The sequence below is a fragment of the Solenopsis invicta genome, chromosome 10 (assembly GCF_016802725.1).
Source record: "Solenopsis invicta isolate M01_SB chromosome 10, UNIL_Sinv_3.0, whole genome shotgun sequence".
NCBI lineage: Eukaryota > Metazoa > Arthropoda > Insecta > Hymenoptera > Formicidae > Solenopsis > Solenopsis invicta.
In genome coordinates, this window is record NC_052673.1 from 11,112 (window position 1) to 29,899 (window position 18,788).

At 29.2% G+C, this 18,788-nt stretch overlaps 1 protein-coding gene across 8 annotated transcripts; it reads left to right on the plus strand.

Moving 5' to 3' along the window:
- Positions 1 to 253: 253 nt before the first annotated feature.
- LOC105203158 lies at positions 254 to 18,588 on the plus strand (the record flags this gene model as incomplete). Of its 8 annotated transcripts, none has more annotated exon segments than XM_039454307.1 (18): positions 256 to 971; positions 2,086 to 2,321; positions 3,194 to 3,355; positions 3,466 to 3,764; positions 6,323 to 6,521; positions 6,639 to 6,986; positions 7,138 to 7,281; positions 7,430 to 7,585; positions 7,659 to 7,823; positions 7,931 to 8,055; positions 12,550 to 12,724; positions 15,282 to 15,349; positions 15,467 to 15,683; positions 15,792 to 15,898; positions 16,155 to 16,347; positions 16,592 to 16,900; positions 17,080 to 17,348; positions 18,513 to 18,588. In XM_039454307.1, coding segments are annotated over 16 exon segments (2,965 nt in total), but the record flags the coding sequence as incomplete, so codon positions are not given.
- Between the last annotated feature and the right edge of the window lie 200 nt (positions 18,589 to 18,788).

Sequence of the window (18,788 nt, forward strand, 5' to 3'; positions counted from 1 at the left end):
ATAAAAAAAAGATAAAAATTTTGAAAAAAAAGATAAGTGGTGGAAAAAAACATTAAAAAATTTTTTTTAATTTTTTTATCATTATTATAAAATACTTGTCAATACATTTAACTTATAATCAGAACATTTTTTTCTATCTCCTATAGTTTCGACAATATACGCTTTGAAAAAAAAAACCTAATTCTCTTCAAAGAACGTTGCACCCCCTCAAAGTGAGATTGGGCACGTAAAAAAAAAAAAAAAAAAGTGTCCCTTATTTTGACCTAAAATACAACATATTCAAAGCTCATCAAAATCGGAGGGGGACATCTCTATCACTTTCCTTGTGAATGAGATAATATGAAGTGGGGTCATAAGACTTCATGTTATCTGAGCCTGTTATCGTAAACTTCCTTTTCATCGGTTTTATTTTAACATTACTGTTACTGGAATCTTGGTAGTATAAAAACGAACACAGTGCAAAACGTTTCTACACAAAATTAATGCTGTATTACTTCATTATTAAACCGTGCAGTCTAAAATGCTGTCACCGCATACATGAGTGCAATTCGTATATACGCGTTTATGTCTTCGCATACATATGTAAACGTCTTATTAAACAAAACTGTTTCATTAATTCAAATTGGCTATAAACTTTTGTAAATTAAAAAGCAACTAAACTAAAAGTAATCTAAACTAATTATTTATATACAATAATTACATATGGTCTGTCATGTTAATCCATCTATTTTTATTTTAATAATCATTAATCTTACAAATATTTCAAACGTTGACAATGAAAAAAATGGAGCTGGACGTACTAATATTTCTTATGTTTGTGAGTCAAGTATTACTTATTTTCGGAAAAGTAATTTTAATGCATAATTTCTTAGTAGAAAATGACAAATTCATATGTGTCTCTGAAAACGATGGCAGTGCTCTTGTATGGAATCTTCAACCGTGGCTTTATGAGCTTCACTTGGTGAACGAGGGTAATATGCTTACTTTTATTTTATTGGATAACTTTGCTCATAATCAATATTTAATATACTTTCTAAAACATTTTTTTTTTAAATATATATTGCTTTGCTCGTTGGGTTAAAAAACGTTTCGGTAAATATACAAATGAAGGAAGGCAGCCCCGATGATTTTGGCCCTGACATATGTTGTCAAGGTCATGACCCTGAGCAATGTCCAACAAGTTTTAGCCATCGCTCGCCCTTCGTTAAAAAGTTATAATCATAAAAAGTTTGTGAAAATTATAAGTAATAACCACACACACACACACACACACACGTGCGCGCGCGCGCACATAATTTAATAATATAAAAAGGCTTTTCTTATTTTTGGAAACATCGCAGTCTTAGAACGAACATAGAAGATATCCTGTTATAATTTTAGATTTTTTTAAAATTCAGACTAAAGTTTTATAAAGATTTCATAATGATTTCGGAGATCCTGCCCTATGATTACAATAAGTAGTAAACCCAATGGTTAAAAATTAAAGCACTGACCGATTTTTGTTACAAAAGATGCTTTTTGCTTACTGTATATCACTTGTTTTGCGTCTAGTAACAACACAGAGAAGCGCATTAGGCGCTTGATGTTCTGAAAGTCGTTGAGGTTTTTCACACGTCAAAAATTAAAAAAAAAATTTTCTCGAAAAGAAACAAAATGCTTTAAAATCTTTTTTTAAATGGAAGATAATTATAAGTATTTAAAAACAATTTTTTTCAGATTTTATGATTCCTTCCATTCGATCTTTCAATTGTTTAAAAAATTGTTACAAAGTTTATCATTAAATGGATTGAGAAAAGAACAATATTTCTTAGAGCACTATCGGCGTGCAATATTCAAAAAACTTTTTGAGAGATTACTGATGTGCTTTACAAAGAATAGATCTTATAAGATAACCAAACACTTTTTTTCTTTTTTACATGTATAATAAAGTTGTCATCAAAATTAACGCTCAGTTTTTATACTGCGTCAGAGTAACGCGGGCTTTTCAAAGTTTTACTTTTTATTTATCGCACATTTTGTTTTGTTACAAAATATCTTTAGTACAACTTTTTCAATTTTTATATTGGAAAATTCTTTTCTTTTCAGTTTTTAACAATCGATTTTAAACAATTAATCAAACTCGTTGCATTACAACTCAAATTCTGAGCACTAGAAAAAAATGATAGATCAAAAATATCCGAGTGTGGGCAAATAACAACTTTTGAAATGTGGTCATTGAAACGTGGGCATTGAGTGTTAATATGTGGGATAAAGTCGCCCATTATGGGATAGATTCCTAATATAAGATAGTGAGGTTTCTGCTATATTAATAAACGCATATGGTTGGTACCATCATAAACTTATAACTCTTGCGATGAAATAAATTTAGTAGAAAATTTATTACCAGATCATGCATGCAGTTGTCAAAAAAAAAATTTTTTTGCAATTGTCAAGATTTATTGACATGAGACTTTAAACATTGTTTATTACAAATAAACAAATATTTAGTAATAAATTCTGCATGCAGTGATAGAGGAAAGTCATATTAATAGAAAAATACTAGATGATTTGCTTAATTATAAATATTAGATTTGGTGATAGTGAAACTGTAAATTGTGGAACTCGTAATATGAGACACATAAAAATCCCCATTCATTATTGCATATTCTGATTTCTCGAAATGCAATAATAAAGTTTTTCGTTGAAATTTTTGAGTTATAGAGCTTGAAAGTTATGGCTTTCAGCATTAGTATTAAGTTTCTAAAATATTTTAAATATAATAGATTTTGGAGAAAAATGTTACGTACAAAAGTTTTTGAGTATCAAAAGAGATACTTTATTGGTTAACTAGATTTCTGGAGCCAAATTTAAACCCAGTAAGGTCCAAGTCGACCCATCTCATATAAAAAACTTTTTTGTCTCGTATCAGAAATCCTTTTTTTAAATTAGCAAAATCGACAATTTTGATAAAAAATTTTATATATAATAAAAAATAACTATTATCGCTTGCTAACTTTTGACGATAAAACTTAAATATATTTACTATAATTTGGATATAAAAATAGAAGTTAATAATATAAATTAAATAAATTATAAACATTTAAAAAAAGTTATATTATAACATGCACTTTACTAAATAAGCTTAATCATAAATTATTTGATATTATATTACATTTATAAATAGCAATTTTTTTATTGTCAATTAATATTTCAGAGAGATTCAATATTTATCAGTCTAATGGATTTAAAAAGAATGAGATAATGTGTGAAATGAATGCAAATAAAGGATGTTTGGAGTCATGGATTAAACGAGACTGGAATCTTACAAATTCTTTATTAACACCTATGGGTCCAGTATTTGATCTACGATGGGAAGGTAAAAGTCTCGCAGACAGAATATTCAGATATATGTAGAATTTATTTAATGTTATAAACAAAATATACTTTTATAGTAACTACAAAAAAACATTCATTTAAAATTTCCAGAATTTCAACAGAACGTCTTCAACAGAACTTCTTACCCCAATGACTTCTATAAAGTTCTTAGAACTAACTTTAGTAACAAAGTAAACCTTTCTTTTTCGATTTGTGCTTTTTACGACGTTGAAATATTAATTTGCAACGGCGAGGATATTTACAGAGATTCTTGCTATTGGATCATATTAAATATTGAAGACTATACGCAATCTGAAATTCGAAAATATGTAACAGAAATCCCCGGATTCAATAAATCGAAGAATTATCCTGAGAAAGGTTTAAAATATTATAATCCAGAATCAGGAAAAGTAAATAAATTATATAATGTTTTTGTTGCTTAAAACTATCTAATTCTCAATTTAGTAAAAACGTTTTTTGAAGCATATATTGAATTTAAAAATAAATCAATTTAAAAACTTCCTGAATATTTACATATTTAAACATCATTCTAACAAGGGAACATCATAGTGTTACCTTGCAATTTTAATAAACATTGGATATGTCAAAATATAAATAAAAATAAGATATACGTTTTTTTTTATAAATATTCAGTTGCTCATTAAAGTTTCACCTAGTGCAGATGGCACTGAACTGCACACAGCGAACGGCAAGCGTCGAGCAGCAGACTTCATTGATTGACTGCTGCACGACATTTACCGCTTGCAGTGTGCACTAGGCATAAGGCGATATTAAATTCCGTACGTCAATTTACATATAAAATTCCCAAAGAATTTCTCTTATATTAATGCTCCTAGGCTCATTCTAAAAGTATAGCATTGTTCTTTGTTGTAATTTCCAAGGTGCCAACTTCTTATTTTATACGTATAAAGTCTCAAATTTCTATGCATAATAAATGTTGACTAACATAACTATATTTTTATACACCCAGAGAAAAGTTTTTTTGAGTCAAAAAATATTTGTTTGACTCAAAGAAATTCATGCATTGTTATACTGTTGAAGAAAAATTTCTTTGGTTTGAAGAAATTTTTTGATTGTTCCTTTTATTAAAATTAAAGAAACAGTTTCGTTGTGCAACGCAATTTTTTTTAAATAAAAGAAATATATTTTTAAAACCAGAAAAACTAAATTATTTTTTACATTTCTGTCAATAGTATCTTTGAATTAAATATTAATTATTTGTTTAAATTAAACAAATAATTCATTTACTTTTATAAAGGCTAATAACGTCATTTCTTGAAATCAAATAAATTATTTTTTTCCGCAAAGGTATTTTCATTTCAACTTAAAAAAATCATGTTAAAGAAACGATTTTATCAATTTAAACGTAACTTTCCTTTGGGTGTAATTTTTTTTCGTTTTTCATATCAAATTGTAGCCACCACCCTTCGTTATTGAGTGTATTTTTATTCTGTAAGAGAATTTTTCAATCCGTGTCTTCAATAATACAATTTGTTGATTCACGTATATGGACGACACCAGAATCACCTTAAGTTGACGGATCAAAAAGGATTACAATTTTGATTTGGGATATTTCGGTTTGGAACAAACACAGATTTCAAAATGGCTCGGAAAAGCTTATATTAAATTCCTATCTGAAATTTTTATCAGGGTTAAACGTTTAAAAATTAGATGTTTAAAATTCAGACGTCTAAAATTTAAACATCAAAATTCAGACGCCTAAAAATTAGAAAATATCTAAACATCAGATATCTAAACATCAGATATCTACAATTCAGACGTATAAATTTCAGAAATCTAAAATTCAAACTTCTTTAAAATTTTTTTATTAAAGAAGGAATTAAGGTTTTAACAATAATAAGAAATTTTAGAGCGATACAATTCTAATCATACCAGTTCGTTAGCTATAGAATATATTCTAGCAATCACTCTAAAAGTAGAAATTTATCGGGTATATAGAACGAACATAATTAAAAATTTACTGAAGAGAGAAAAGATGATGAGATAACAGTAAGGTCGTGAAATACTAAAACTAGTAACTAATACTAATAGCATACTGATAACTAATGTCAAAATAAACACTCTAAATTATAAAAATCACAAATTAATAATCCTTTGTATATTATACACATAATAAGCGCCAAAAGGTTACATAAACGGTTTATAAAATTTATTTTATTTGAAAAAATTTCCTTTAATAATTCTTTTGCTGTTAATATGCATTATGCAACGTTCATTAGGAGAATACAAAATGCAAGAACAGTCTTACGCTTTAATGCAAATGGCTCATGATTATCTCACAACTTCTCTCTCTTTTTCTAAATGACAACTTTATATAACGAAATTAGACACACATTATGCAGCATCCATCAAATTTAATTACAGTATTTGAGAATCATATTCAAGGCTTTTGAGCTAGTTAAAATTAACGTCTAATATCTTTTTGAAAGTTATATGTACATAAAGTACACATATAAAAATTACTACTATCTGGAAAATTGAAATTCAGTTTTTATAAAAACACTGATGTACAGTAACCATCTGACAATGTGTAACTGTAAGGAAGTAATTTTAACAGAAGCTTTTATAATTTCACATGAATTATACAAGATATTAAGCTATCGCTCTATCTCTCACGTACCTCACAAACTCTTTTCTCTACTATTTGAAAAGAAAAACGTTTTTCTATTTACGTTTGACGATACTTGCTACAGTTTCGACAATATTTGATTAGAAAAAGAAAAAGACAATATTTTCAAAGCGATGTTTTATTCTTTTACGTACGATTAAGCACTTACAAAAAAATTGATTACTCTTGTTATTATCTATAATCGAAAAGGAACACTTGGTTATGTTCCCTTGAACAGAATGTTCAAAATTCGCAATACTTGTGAGATATTTATTCCAACCCCCTCGCGGTATATAAATTATTTAATAATTAACACAGAACTCAGTTCCTGAATATAAATGGCAAACGTTTGTTATTACATGGAATTTTGACATGGGCAAATTAATTCTTTATGATACTGATAAGATTATTTCGACATATACAGACGAAGAAAGGCAATTACTCTCAAACAATAATTATTACATATTCTTTAAAAGTTTCCAATTTAAAGAACATGTATCTTTGCGATTTCATATATGTAAGTACAAATAATTTGTTATAAATAAGTTTTTGTTAACCAAAAGATCAGTTTATATTAAATATTAAATGAGTACCAAAAAATTAATTTTATTCAAAATTATCTGTGTGTGTCCAGATGACTTTTTGCATACGACTGTTGAGAATGCAACTTTAACGAATCCAGGTTTTCAAGTTTACGATAAAGTGATATGTGTACAATTATTAGTTGGCCTTTGCGTTGAATGCGATGCACAAATAGTGTTGCGTGATTCCACGAACAATGCAGTGTTAGCAATGGCAATAGTAAAAGGCTCAACAAAAAAAGCGGATCATGGCTTACCTATGTGGCAATCTGTCACTGTCCAGAATAATTCAATCAAGTATAGTAATTACAGGGTGATCATCCAATTAATTCCTAAACTCAGTAATAGTAACTTCAATCCGCTATGGGCGATAGCAAATGTTCGCCAGTGTCCTCTAAATGGTACGAATCTTATTATGTTCCAAATCTTTTTAATAGAAGTTATAAATCAAGTACTTTAGACATGCATCCAATAATTATAACAATTTTCCAGTAAAGTAATTTTTTTATATGTTTAATTATAATACACGTGTATAGATTTTATTATTTTTAGGGACTCTGAGGAAGAATGTTATAACTTTTAAAAGTTATAACGAATTTATCGAGCACGACAAATACGTGACATGTCAAAAATTATTTTATAATGAACATGCTGTCGTGAGTTCTACGTCACACATCAAATCAGATGTAAATCTTGGTAACTACTAGTATATATAATTGTTACTACATAATCAATATTACATATTCAATATTTATAATACCTCATATTTGTTCAGTAAGTTAATTGAATAATTAGAAACATGGATTTAGAAAAATTATTTTGAAATAGAAAATAATTTTCCCAGATGCGTCAAACTGTCCTCTAGGAAAAATTGAACCAAAGTGCTTAGTTTTCTGTGAATATGATCTGCATAGTACTTTTGATTGCAACGGAACTCAAATTTGTTACGAAGATGGTTGCACGTGTAATGCAGGTTTTATGGGGGAAAAATGTTTAAACTGTAAATCCTAATACCAATTGTAATGTACTTATTTATGAAATGTTTACCTGTAACTAATAAATTGAAATTTTAGCTTGTGATTTAAATACCTACAGTTATAATTGCAAGAAAACATGTGGTTCATGTCTCTATAACAAAACATTATCTGGCAATCGGTGTGATACAAGAACTGGGATATGCAGTAACGGATGTAATAATACTAATACAAAATTTTACATTCCACCTTTATGTCAAACAAGTAACGATCTTTTATGTGACACATTGCTGATGCTGATTTTACATTGTACTTTTTAAATATCTATCATTGGTTAAATACAAATAACAAATATGTCGATCATTTTACAGGTATCGAGAAGCCAAATGCACCTACACTCATCTTAATAAACGAAACAACTATTTGGGCCAATGTTTCTGTAACGTGGCACGGAGAATACGAAGAAATATCGATTCTTTACTCGTTTGACATTCAAGTAACTCACACAGACACACACACGCAACGCACACGCCCAAGCACACGCACACACACACACACTTAAAATATTATCTTCATAATATTATTTAAAGTTATAATAAAAATTATTATGTTATTATTTATTTAAAGTCAAAATTAGCTAGATAGAGGAATGTTAGGAGAGATCAAAAATCGAAATTGATTAAAATGTAAAACAAAAAATAACTTGGGAATTTAGGACTAACAAAAATGTGAAATATAACATTGTTAAGCCTGTGCCAGTCACGGCGATTCTTTATATTCATAAAGTTAGGTTCAGCGAAAAAAGCAACTTTGCTACTATTATAAATTTTTGCTCTAAGTTTTTACCGGCTCTAAATGTATAAACTAATCATGTTAAAAAATTTTACAGCAATCACAAAGCTGTTTTTCCTGCTTATCGCAGACATGGTTTTTCCTTGAGAAACAAGGATTTCTTGTCCCTGTTCAGGCCCGATGAGTTATTGAGAAAAGTTCGATAAGTTTTAAATAAGGCTGCATGGGTCGATATAAGCTTAAGAACGATCATTTATTTGCAGGTCGGCGAAAAGCACAAATGGGAATTGGATATGTTTGGCCACAAACTTGGCAAAATTTCATATTTTATAGAAAAAGTTTAGATCAGTGCTAAAAACCGATATTTTCCGGCAAAGACTAATCTTTTTTCTTTATAAAAAACGATAGAGTAGGAAATAGATTTTTTTAAATATTTATTAAATATTTTTCGTTTACGTTAATTTTTTTACTTTTCAGTTTTACTGTATTATTGGAAATAGGATACTGAGAATTCATTTTTAAAAGTAATGACATATTCTTTTTTACTCATTGGTTTAATTAAATTAAATTTTAATAATACATATTATTGGGCCGATCTGACACAAAGATCAGGCTGAAGATATATTCCTGTCTCTGTCTGTTGCGTCTTGTGTACAGTAAAATATTATACGCGAAATAAAGTTAGAAAAGAACAAAAATACTCATTTCTCAAGGAAAACCTAAATATATACACGGATATTAGTCCTGTACAATAATGTTTACCCTCTTTATTTTATTCGATCCTCTCCTCTCTTCAAAAGAGAATCTTTTAACCTTTGTAAAGTTGGCCACACTTTTTCAAAATTTGAAAAAAAGTAAGCACAGTTACGGTTACCCCTTGAAAAGTTCTATAGTTTTCGATCAATTAAAAAGAGTTCCATTAATTAATGCAATAAAAACACCATTTGGAAAAACGGAAAAGGGGGAGAGCAACTTCACAATTTTGCAACTTCAAAGAGCTATAACTTCTTTGTTGTCAACTTTAGCACATTTGTTCATTAAAGATAATTGCTAAAACTTTTTGGGTGGCTATCAGAATGACCTAAAAAAATTGCAAAAATTTTCCAAACAATTTTTTGAAAAATTTTTATTCTCTATTTTTCGAAAATGCGGTTTACTGCTATGAATTCTGGTAGCCCCTCAAAGAGTTCTACCAATTATCCTTAATAACTGAAGTGCTAAAGTCGGAAACAAAATAGTTCTGGCGCTGTGAACGTTCGAAGAACGAAATTTTCAAAGTCCATGTTGGAAAATTTTTTTGCGAATATCACCGATATCTTTCGAGTTCTGGTAGTTTCTCAAAAGAGTTCTATCGATTATCTTTATTAATAAAATGTGCTATAGATGAAAACAAAAAGTTATAGTCTTTTGAATTTGCATAATTATTTAGTTGCCACCCCACCCCTCTCCCGGTTTCGTCAAATGGTGTTTTTATCGCTTTAATCGACGAAACTCTTTTTTTAATCGATGGAGAACTCTAGAACTGTTCGGGGGACAACCGAAACTGTGCTTATTTTTTATACACTCAAATTTTGTAAAAGGAGGGCTACTTCACAGAAGTAATATTTTAATATTAACATTACGTATTCCGATTTAATAAATGTGTTTAAGTCCGATGAATATGTGGCACGCATTGTTCAAATAAGAAGATTATAAAAATTATCATTCGGCACTAAGAACCGCTATGACTGACATAGGTCTTTTAACCTAAAGTTTAAAAAATAATTTATTATTACGTATAATCAAATTAATACGGTACGTTTCAACTTTACTTAATTATCATCCGCTGATGAACCGAAAAGTAGATACATAAACTTACTCAAAAACAGGAAAACGTCAGAATAAACAAAATTATATAAGTTGCTAATAACACTAGACATAAATTATATTGGGCAATAAAATTTTATCATTTTTATGTATAATCGTAAATGTAAAAATCATTTCTGATGTATTTTTGCTCACTGAATACGAAGACATCGACTTGGCTATAACATCAAAATTTTAAAAGAAATGACAATTTTAAGAGTTGTTCTTGGTCTCATAATACCATTTTCCAGGCGATAACCAGAAAATAGATGTAAAGCTGATTTCAAAACTTTCCTGGACTTCACTGGACAACTTCGTCGGAATTTATTATGTTTTATAAAAGATTTTTTTTAAAAACCAGTCATCAAAAGTTTTAATTTTACTATTTTTTTTAAATATTTTACATAATTTTACCTTTGCAAAACGGTATAATCAAAATTTTTGATAACTTTTTTTAGAGAGAGCACCGTATGATCTCTGACAATTGATTTCAATTAAAAATTCATTACAAGAGCTAAAAACTACAAGTAGCCACGATAGGATTCATTGGATTTTGTCGGACTTCACCAGACTTCACCTCAACATTGTGATGTGATATTTGAACAACAAAGGACCACGCACAATTTATATGAAAAAAACGTGTTCGGTCAATTTCCTTGAATTTTTTATATGTTGTCGTTTTATATGTTGCATTCCCAATGAAAAATTTTAATTTTTAGGTCATTTCTTTATAGTTTCGGAATTAAAAATATTTGAAGGTCTTTTTCATGACATCGGTTCATCTACGTATATCTACACTAGTTTGAACTTGTATGCTTGCTTATATACAAAGTATAAAAAATATAGAATGTTAGAGAAGTACCAATACCCTTTAATTAGGGAATTACCGAATACTCTAACATTATATCTTTTAGTGCATTTTGTTGTAGTCGATTTCAAAAACTTTTTAAAACACTATAAATGAGTTTATTTTCGTTAAGTACTTTCCGAGTAATGATGTTTGAAAGTTACAGTACACTGTAGCTTTCAGGCGTCACAACTCGGAAAATACTTAACAAAAATAAACTTATTTATAGAGTTTTGGAAAGCTCTTGACACCAGCTATTAGATTCTGGAATCAAAAATAGAGTATTCCATTTAAAAATGTTAATGTGATTTTGATGTGACGTTGACGACGCCAAGGATAAGATCAGTAAAATGCTTTCATAATCCTTTATAACCTCTCTAAATGTCAACTTTCTATCTAGATTTGTTTAGAACTTATGAGAGTGCACCCATACTTTTGTCCCACTTTGTATGTAAATTGGTACGTATAAATGCTGTGGGGGCGAAGGGGGCACGTACACACACACGCTCACGCTCCGCGCGCGCGTACACGCACGCACACACGCACACACGTACGCACGCACGCACGCACGCACGCACGCACACACGCACACGCACACACGCACACGCACACACGCACACGCACACACGCGCGCGCGCGCGCGCACACACACACACACACACACACACACACACAGAAAGGGTTTGGAATCAGTAAATACTACCGGAATGACAAACCATGAGCTCTTTATTTTTGCTGGCACAAACATGTGCGCGCGCGCACACGCCCGCGTGTGCACGCACAGGCAGACATCCACGAAAATTTAAACGTACCAATATACATACATAAACAAGCATTCAAGTTCAAACTAGTGTAGACGTATGAGCCGACGTCATGGAAAAGATCTTCAAAAACTTTTAGTTCTGAAACTAGACATAGAAATGTTCTAAAAATTAAGGTTTTTCATTGGGAATGCAAGTACGACACCATATAAAAAATTCAAGCAAATTGATCTAACACGATTTTTTCATATAAATCGTGCGTGGTCCTTTTTGTTCAGCGGACAAAAGTACACTAAAAATACCTATTTACACTTAAAAAAAGAACAAGTACGTATTTTTGTACAAGGTGTATTACATGGAAAAAGAACCGTCTTTAAATTACTATAACTCAAAAACAAAAAAAATTAAATCAAAGTACAATTTAAAAATCGATATTTTTTGGTAGCTTTAACAAAGTTTGAAAAAGAAATTTTCTACCGATTCTATAACGCCAGAAACACCACCAAAAGAATGTCGTTTTTTATGCTAATCTTCTCAATATTGTGAACCAATTATCAAATTGTACAATTTGTACAACAAAATCGCGTCTAGCAGGCAAAAATACATAAGAATCGCCATTCAATTGTTAAAATACAGAAACGTATGTTGCCCAGTATAATTTAATAAAATTTCCAATCAATATAATTATCATCTAATATTAGATAAATTAATAAAAGACAAAAATAAATTTCATAATTTTTTACAGGAACATAATAAAAACGTTCAACAATCATGGAACGAGTTATTTCGAAATATGACACAAATGACAAAATATTTTGAAAACATGGAACCTGGTTTTACTTATCGAATTCGTCTAAACTTAAATATTTCAGGTGTACAAATACACAGCGATTGGAAAGAAGTTGAGACTAAATGCACTCGTGAGTTAATATTACTTTATTTTATACGTTTATATTTATTTGCAATTTATTTATTAGTAATTTATCAATAATTAATAAATAATCCCAGCAAATATAATGACTTATTAAATGATGTTCAAAATACGTACTCGTATTTTTATGATCATTGACATAAAATAATCCATAGTATATGTCGTTTTTACATCTTAACGTTAAAAATAAAAATCGCTTTAAAATGCCATTTGTAGTAACGTAATTTGCATAACAAATTATATTTAAGTTGGGAAAAACGGCTAATTGGTCAAAAGCGGATGTTAGTGCTCAGTAATAACACTGATCGACACCATTTTGGCCTTAAAGAAAACGAAGTCGTTTCTGGTAGACTTTGATGCGGTGATCAGGGACGGAGACTTCCTTATGCTGGGTGTGGAGCATTCCACACCCAGAGCTCCCGTGGGTGTGGAATTCCACATCCAGAATTTGGGGTATTTAAAAAAAATATTTTAATTTTTAAATTTCAAGAATTTTTGACAAAAAACGATATTTGATTATGGTGCCCACGCTGGATGCTACCGCCCAGCTTACCCAACTCTCATATCTCGTATCCCCCCCACTTTTTACATATCCTACCTAACCTTCCCATACTTTCGTTGTTAACCGCGCGTGCCTACCTCGTGCTCGAGATCTCATTTCTCTTCATTGAACTGAACATAAGAAATTTTTTTACCTCCATTACATTCGAAAAGATTTCTTTAAATTAAAATGTTACTTAAATAAATCTTTAAATTGTTTTTTATTTAATCTTAAAAAATTTTTATACGCTACTGGATCTTTGACTGAAAGTTCATTATGTAACATTAAGTATACTTTACTTTCTTCTGATATGTCATAACTTACACCAAATATTTCTGTTGTGTTTATGAAGTTTATTTCTACGAGTAGATATTGCTATAATATAATTATAGCGTTAAATATAATAATATATATCTAAAAAATAGGATAAGATTTCTTGTGATATCTTAAACTTAAACAGAAAATATATTTCATATATATAACAAAAGCGATATTATTGAAACTACCTACACCCCCCCACCACCTGCTTCAATGAGGTATTCCACACTCAGAAAAATCAGAAGTCTCCGTCCCTGGCGGTGATTATGAATCTGGCCGCAAAAATGTCGTATCACGTCAAGTTTTTAAGATATTCTAACTTAAAGGTGTAGAAAATGAGATTTTTGCTTATCTTCCACGACTTATAAAATGTCTAACAATTTTTTTTCAGCACCTAGCTTGATGTCACATTAAAATGTGATTTTTAACCTATCCAACGCATATGTGATAGCTTTGATAAGATTTTTTTTTGCCGAAATAGAGCAAATTAAATTTTTTTGTGACTTTGATCTGTCATATTAGATCGGCCATTTTAAATTTTACAAATCTGTCTTCAGATTCGTAATCAGCAATCCGAAAAACCCTCGAATACAAATTTTCAAAACAATCGGTTCGATACAAATAAATGTGACACAAAAGGATAAAAAACACAAAAAGTTCAATTTGCTCTATTTCAGTAAAAAAAATCTGATCATAGCAATAAAATATGCGTTGGAAAGCGTAAGAATCACACTTTAATGTGACATTAAGCTGGATGCTGAAAAAAAATTGTTAGACATTTTATAAGTCGTGGAAAATGGCCAAAAACCTCATTTTTTGCACCTTTAAGTTAGAAAATCTCAAAAACTTGACGTGATACGACATTTTTGCGGCCAGATTCGTAATCAGTGCATCAAAATCTACCAGAAACGACTTCGTTTTCTTTAAGGCCAAAAAAAAATGTGGAATTTTTGTCGACCAGGGTAATTTTGGAAAAGAATTTATATACAAGTTCCCCGAGCTGAGCGCCGCATGTTTGCCGGACTTTAAAACGTTAAGTAAAACAAGAAATGTAACATCACGAATTAAATTAATAGTCAATTTACTAATTTATTTGATGCCTTGAAAAATATTATGATATCAAATTAACATCGATTAGACGTAAATTCGATTTTATCATCATTTTTCACTAAAGTATATTATTGTATTTTAACTAAATTTCAACTTTACTTTGATTTTGAATGACCTTTAACTGTCGAAATGATAGTTAAATAGTCGTTGATACACTTTCATCGTCGAATCGACCAGAATTTTAAAATTCGGTTTTCGACATTTGATTCGACTTCACATCAACCATACATTTCTGGCTGGGTAAACAACAAATCATTGTCATCATGTTTGCCGAGACAATCATCATACCATTTATTATACATATAATTAACAATTTTATTATTTTTAACAAAACAAATTGAAATTATTAAACAAAATTATTATTATTTTACATATTTATTACACAGAAGCAATTTACTTTACCATACTTTTACAAAATGTTTCAAAAAAGTAGATAATAAAATAATGATAAATGATTTAGCTGCGTTTCAAAAGGCTGTCGCAATTTTGTTCTTATCGAATTATAATAAAAATATTGTTCTAATCTTTTTATCTAACCCAGTACATAATGCGATTATTCTTTATGCTTATAATGTAGCGGCTGAAAATTTCGATATAAAACCAGAAGAAAATGGCACAATAATTAATTTGCGAAACATCCCAAATGTATGTAGACATTTTATATTACATTCAATTAGATTTTATTTAACCTTTGTAAAATTTAATTTTTATATTTAATTATATTTAGAAAAAAGAAGTTTGTTTTTATTCTTTCTATTACAGCAAATTCATTTATGTCCAGCAAGGTGGTATTATCTAGTGATTCATGTAGACACGAATAAAGAAGTCGTTTCAACAATAGTTCCATCTTTTCCATATAAGTTTCAACCTTTATCATCAAATACTTCTCTTAATGTGATTATATCTCATAAAAATCACACGTTGTTTTCCACGGAAATTCGTACGTTCAATGGCGTTACGTACGATTCAGATTACAATTGTATGTTAAAAAAAGTATTTATTTCTGTATATACGCTTTGTTGCGTAAATATTTAAGTTACATACAAATTATAAATAAATTATAAATAAATTCTATAAATATTCACAGACATAGCCGAATATAAAGGTATATTGTCTAACACACAACTTACTCTGATTTGGACGCCACCGCAAAAACCGAATGGGGAAATAGTGCGTTATGAAGTAAACTTGAAGGTAATAAATGTAAAACGTATGTAAGAAAATTTATTATATTAGTTAAACATAATTAAATTACATTTTATTGCATTCTAATATTTTTCAATACTTGAAATAGGTTTATCAACCATCTCTCAAAATGTCATAAAAACTGAAATATAAATCGCGCAAAATTTAAAATCACACGCATATGTTTAACTGCAAAGTTATAGATTACTTTAGTTTTAGAATACTTTAAATTATGCCTTTCAATCAAATGGCTGTGTTAATTTAGGTTAATGAATACTATGGCTGTACAGACTTAAAATTACCTACGCCAAACAATGACATTACTAAAATATCCAAAGAGCCAACAATCACAATTCAGGATTTACATCCGTACACATCTTATAGTGTGGAGGTTATAGCTCATAACTCACATCATTTCATCTCAATTGTAAAGACAACCTTTGACACAAAACCAACTGGTATATGTATATTACATTATTTATTAAAATTGTTAATGCTACCGATAATACTAATAGTAATCCATTTAGTTTATTGTTTATTAATTTCAATAATGCTTTTGGTAATATAACGGAGTCTTATGTAATACCTAAATGGATATAACAATACTAAATTTATTTAAATATAAAGTTATTTTTTAAATGTTCATTATTTAAAAATACGTATATGTATAAAAATAAGAAAAGAAAATTAATGTTTTTATAGAGATACCATCAGAAGTATTTAGTCAGTTGAAAGTAAAAGACTGGACGTTAATGTGGAATCCACCCGATAATTGCACGACAATTTTGGGACCACTAATAGCAAAGATAGTAATACAAGGTATTAGTGACGCTGTTAAAGATTTCAATACGATTAAATATAGTATTTACTATAAAATCAATTTGAATGAATTTTATCCAAAATTAAACGGTCTTGAACGATACTTAGCAACACTTTACGTAATAAGAGATTACGACGGAAAGAAAAATACCACCGCTTATCAAAAATTGGAGTTTAAAACTCCACCAGCAGGTAAATTTTAATATTTGTATATAGCATAAACATTTCAGCAGAATATTTCAGCAATACTGAAGCAACTTTGCAACGTTTGTGATAAATGTTGCAATATTATTAAAATATTCTATGCTGTTTAGGTTATTATGTAACGTTTAATAATTTTTCCTGTGACTTTAACGTAAATAAAATAACAGCTCCACACAAAGTAAGAAATTTAGAGATTGTCGAAATTGATACTCGTCAAATGAGTGTCATGATACACTTGCGATGGCGAAGTCCAAGTCCAACTCACAACGGAAAGTTACGTAATTATGGTGTAAAGTTGCATAAATGGTTTGAAAAATGTTGCCCAATTATTGAAGTTCCATTTAATGGAACATGTGATTTATGGGATGATTATATATGTACAGTTATAGAGAAAAACGTAACTCAATACCATTCTACGTTTTTTGATTCAATTCAGGTAAAATAACAGAGGAAAGCCGCTAATTGCCAATGTAAAACTTTTAAAGCAATACTTTTTACTGTCGGAAAATAAACATTGTTTTTTATTAATACTAATGAAAATATTATCTACTAAGGTAATAAAAGAAATAAAAGTTTGTAATTCATATATCCATGACTTGTTTCTGTTATTTATAAACATAAGTGAAAAACAAATTTGTCAAATGCAATGTTTTTATAATATTCTTATCATTTTCTTTACAAATTGCGTAGTTTAAACAATAATGAGTAGAAAGGAAAAACACGGGTCGTAAGATATAAATGAGATACAATGATATCTCGTATAATTCGCGTTGAATTTTAAGAGCAACGTTAAAATTACTTTGTTATAGTCGATTTAGACATTATAGAATGATAATTTGTCATTAGTGCTCATAGCATTTTCACAAAAGTTAAATTTCAAAATGGCAATTTTTATTGATGGGTACTCTCTACGTAATTTTGAGAAGTACGTTAGATATTAATTTTTTAAAATTCGGTCTCGCTTGAAAGCCTTCAGTATGACTTTCAAATAGTGCTATTGAATTTAATGTGTGTATAAATTTGGCATATGGATTATGTTATGAAATCTATCGTTAGATGTGAGTCATTTGCATTATGAGCGTAAGACCACTATTGTGACTTTACAATTTCACAGTGCTGCTTAATGCTTTTTAGCTGCAAAGATATTATTTTAAATTTATTTTTTTAGTCACAGTAGTTACCAATGAAAAATTTTTTTTAATAAAATTTATTTTATCAAATATTTATGAAACCTTACTGTATTAGTGTGTAAAATCTACAAATTATCATTAATATATAATTTTTTGTAATTAAAAGGGCTTTTTATGACATTAGTATTCCATGACTCCCCTGCTACCTCACAAACGAATACTTTTTTTTATATCGTCTGATAGAACATAGTTGTATTCACATTTCTATTTAGTATTTACATTTTCAGAGTGTCTGTTAAGAAATACATTTTTAAAAAAAGTAGTACGTTGGCATCAGCGATCTTCCTCTACTAAATTTCACGATATCTTTATAGTTATAGTAAACATGAATAATTTATGTGATGTAACATAACCAACAAAAATTAAAAGATAGATATAAAACTTATTATAATACAAAATACATGTTATAGGTTTTTGCATACAACGTGAACGTCACTGAGCCAGGAGAAATAGCTTTCATATCTCCCAGAGAGATACCGAAACCAAGTAAAATTTCAAGTTTACAAAATAATTTATAAACTGACTATATTGTGAACTTTTAAATTCGAAATCATAATCGATATAATATGTTAATATTTCACATTATCATATATTACGATATGTTTCTCTCCCTTTTCTTGTTGCGATTAACATCGTTTTACTGAGAGCACTTACTTTAAAAATCGAGAATTGTTCTTTATTGTTAT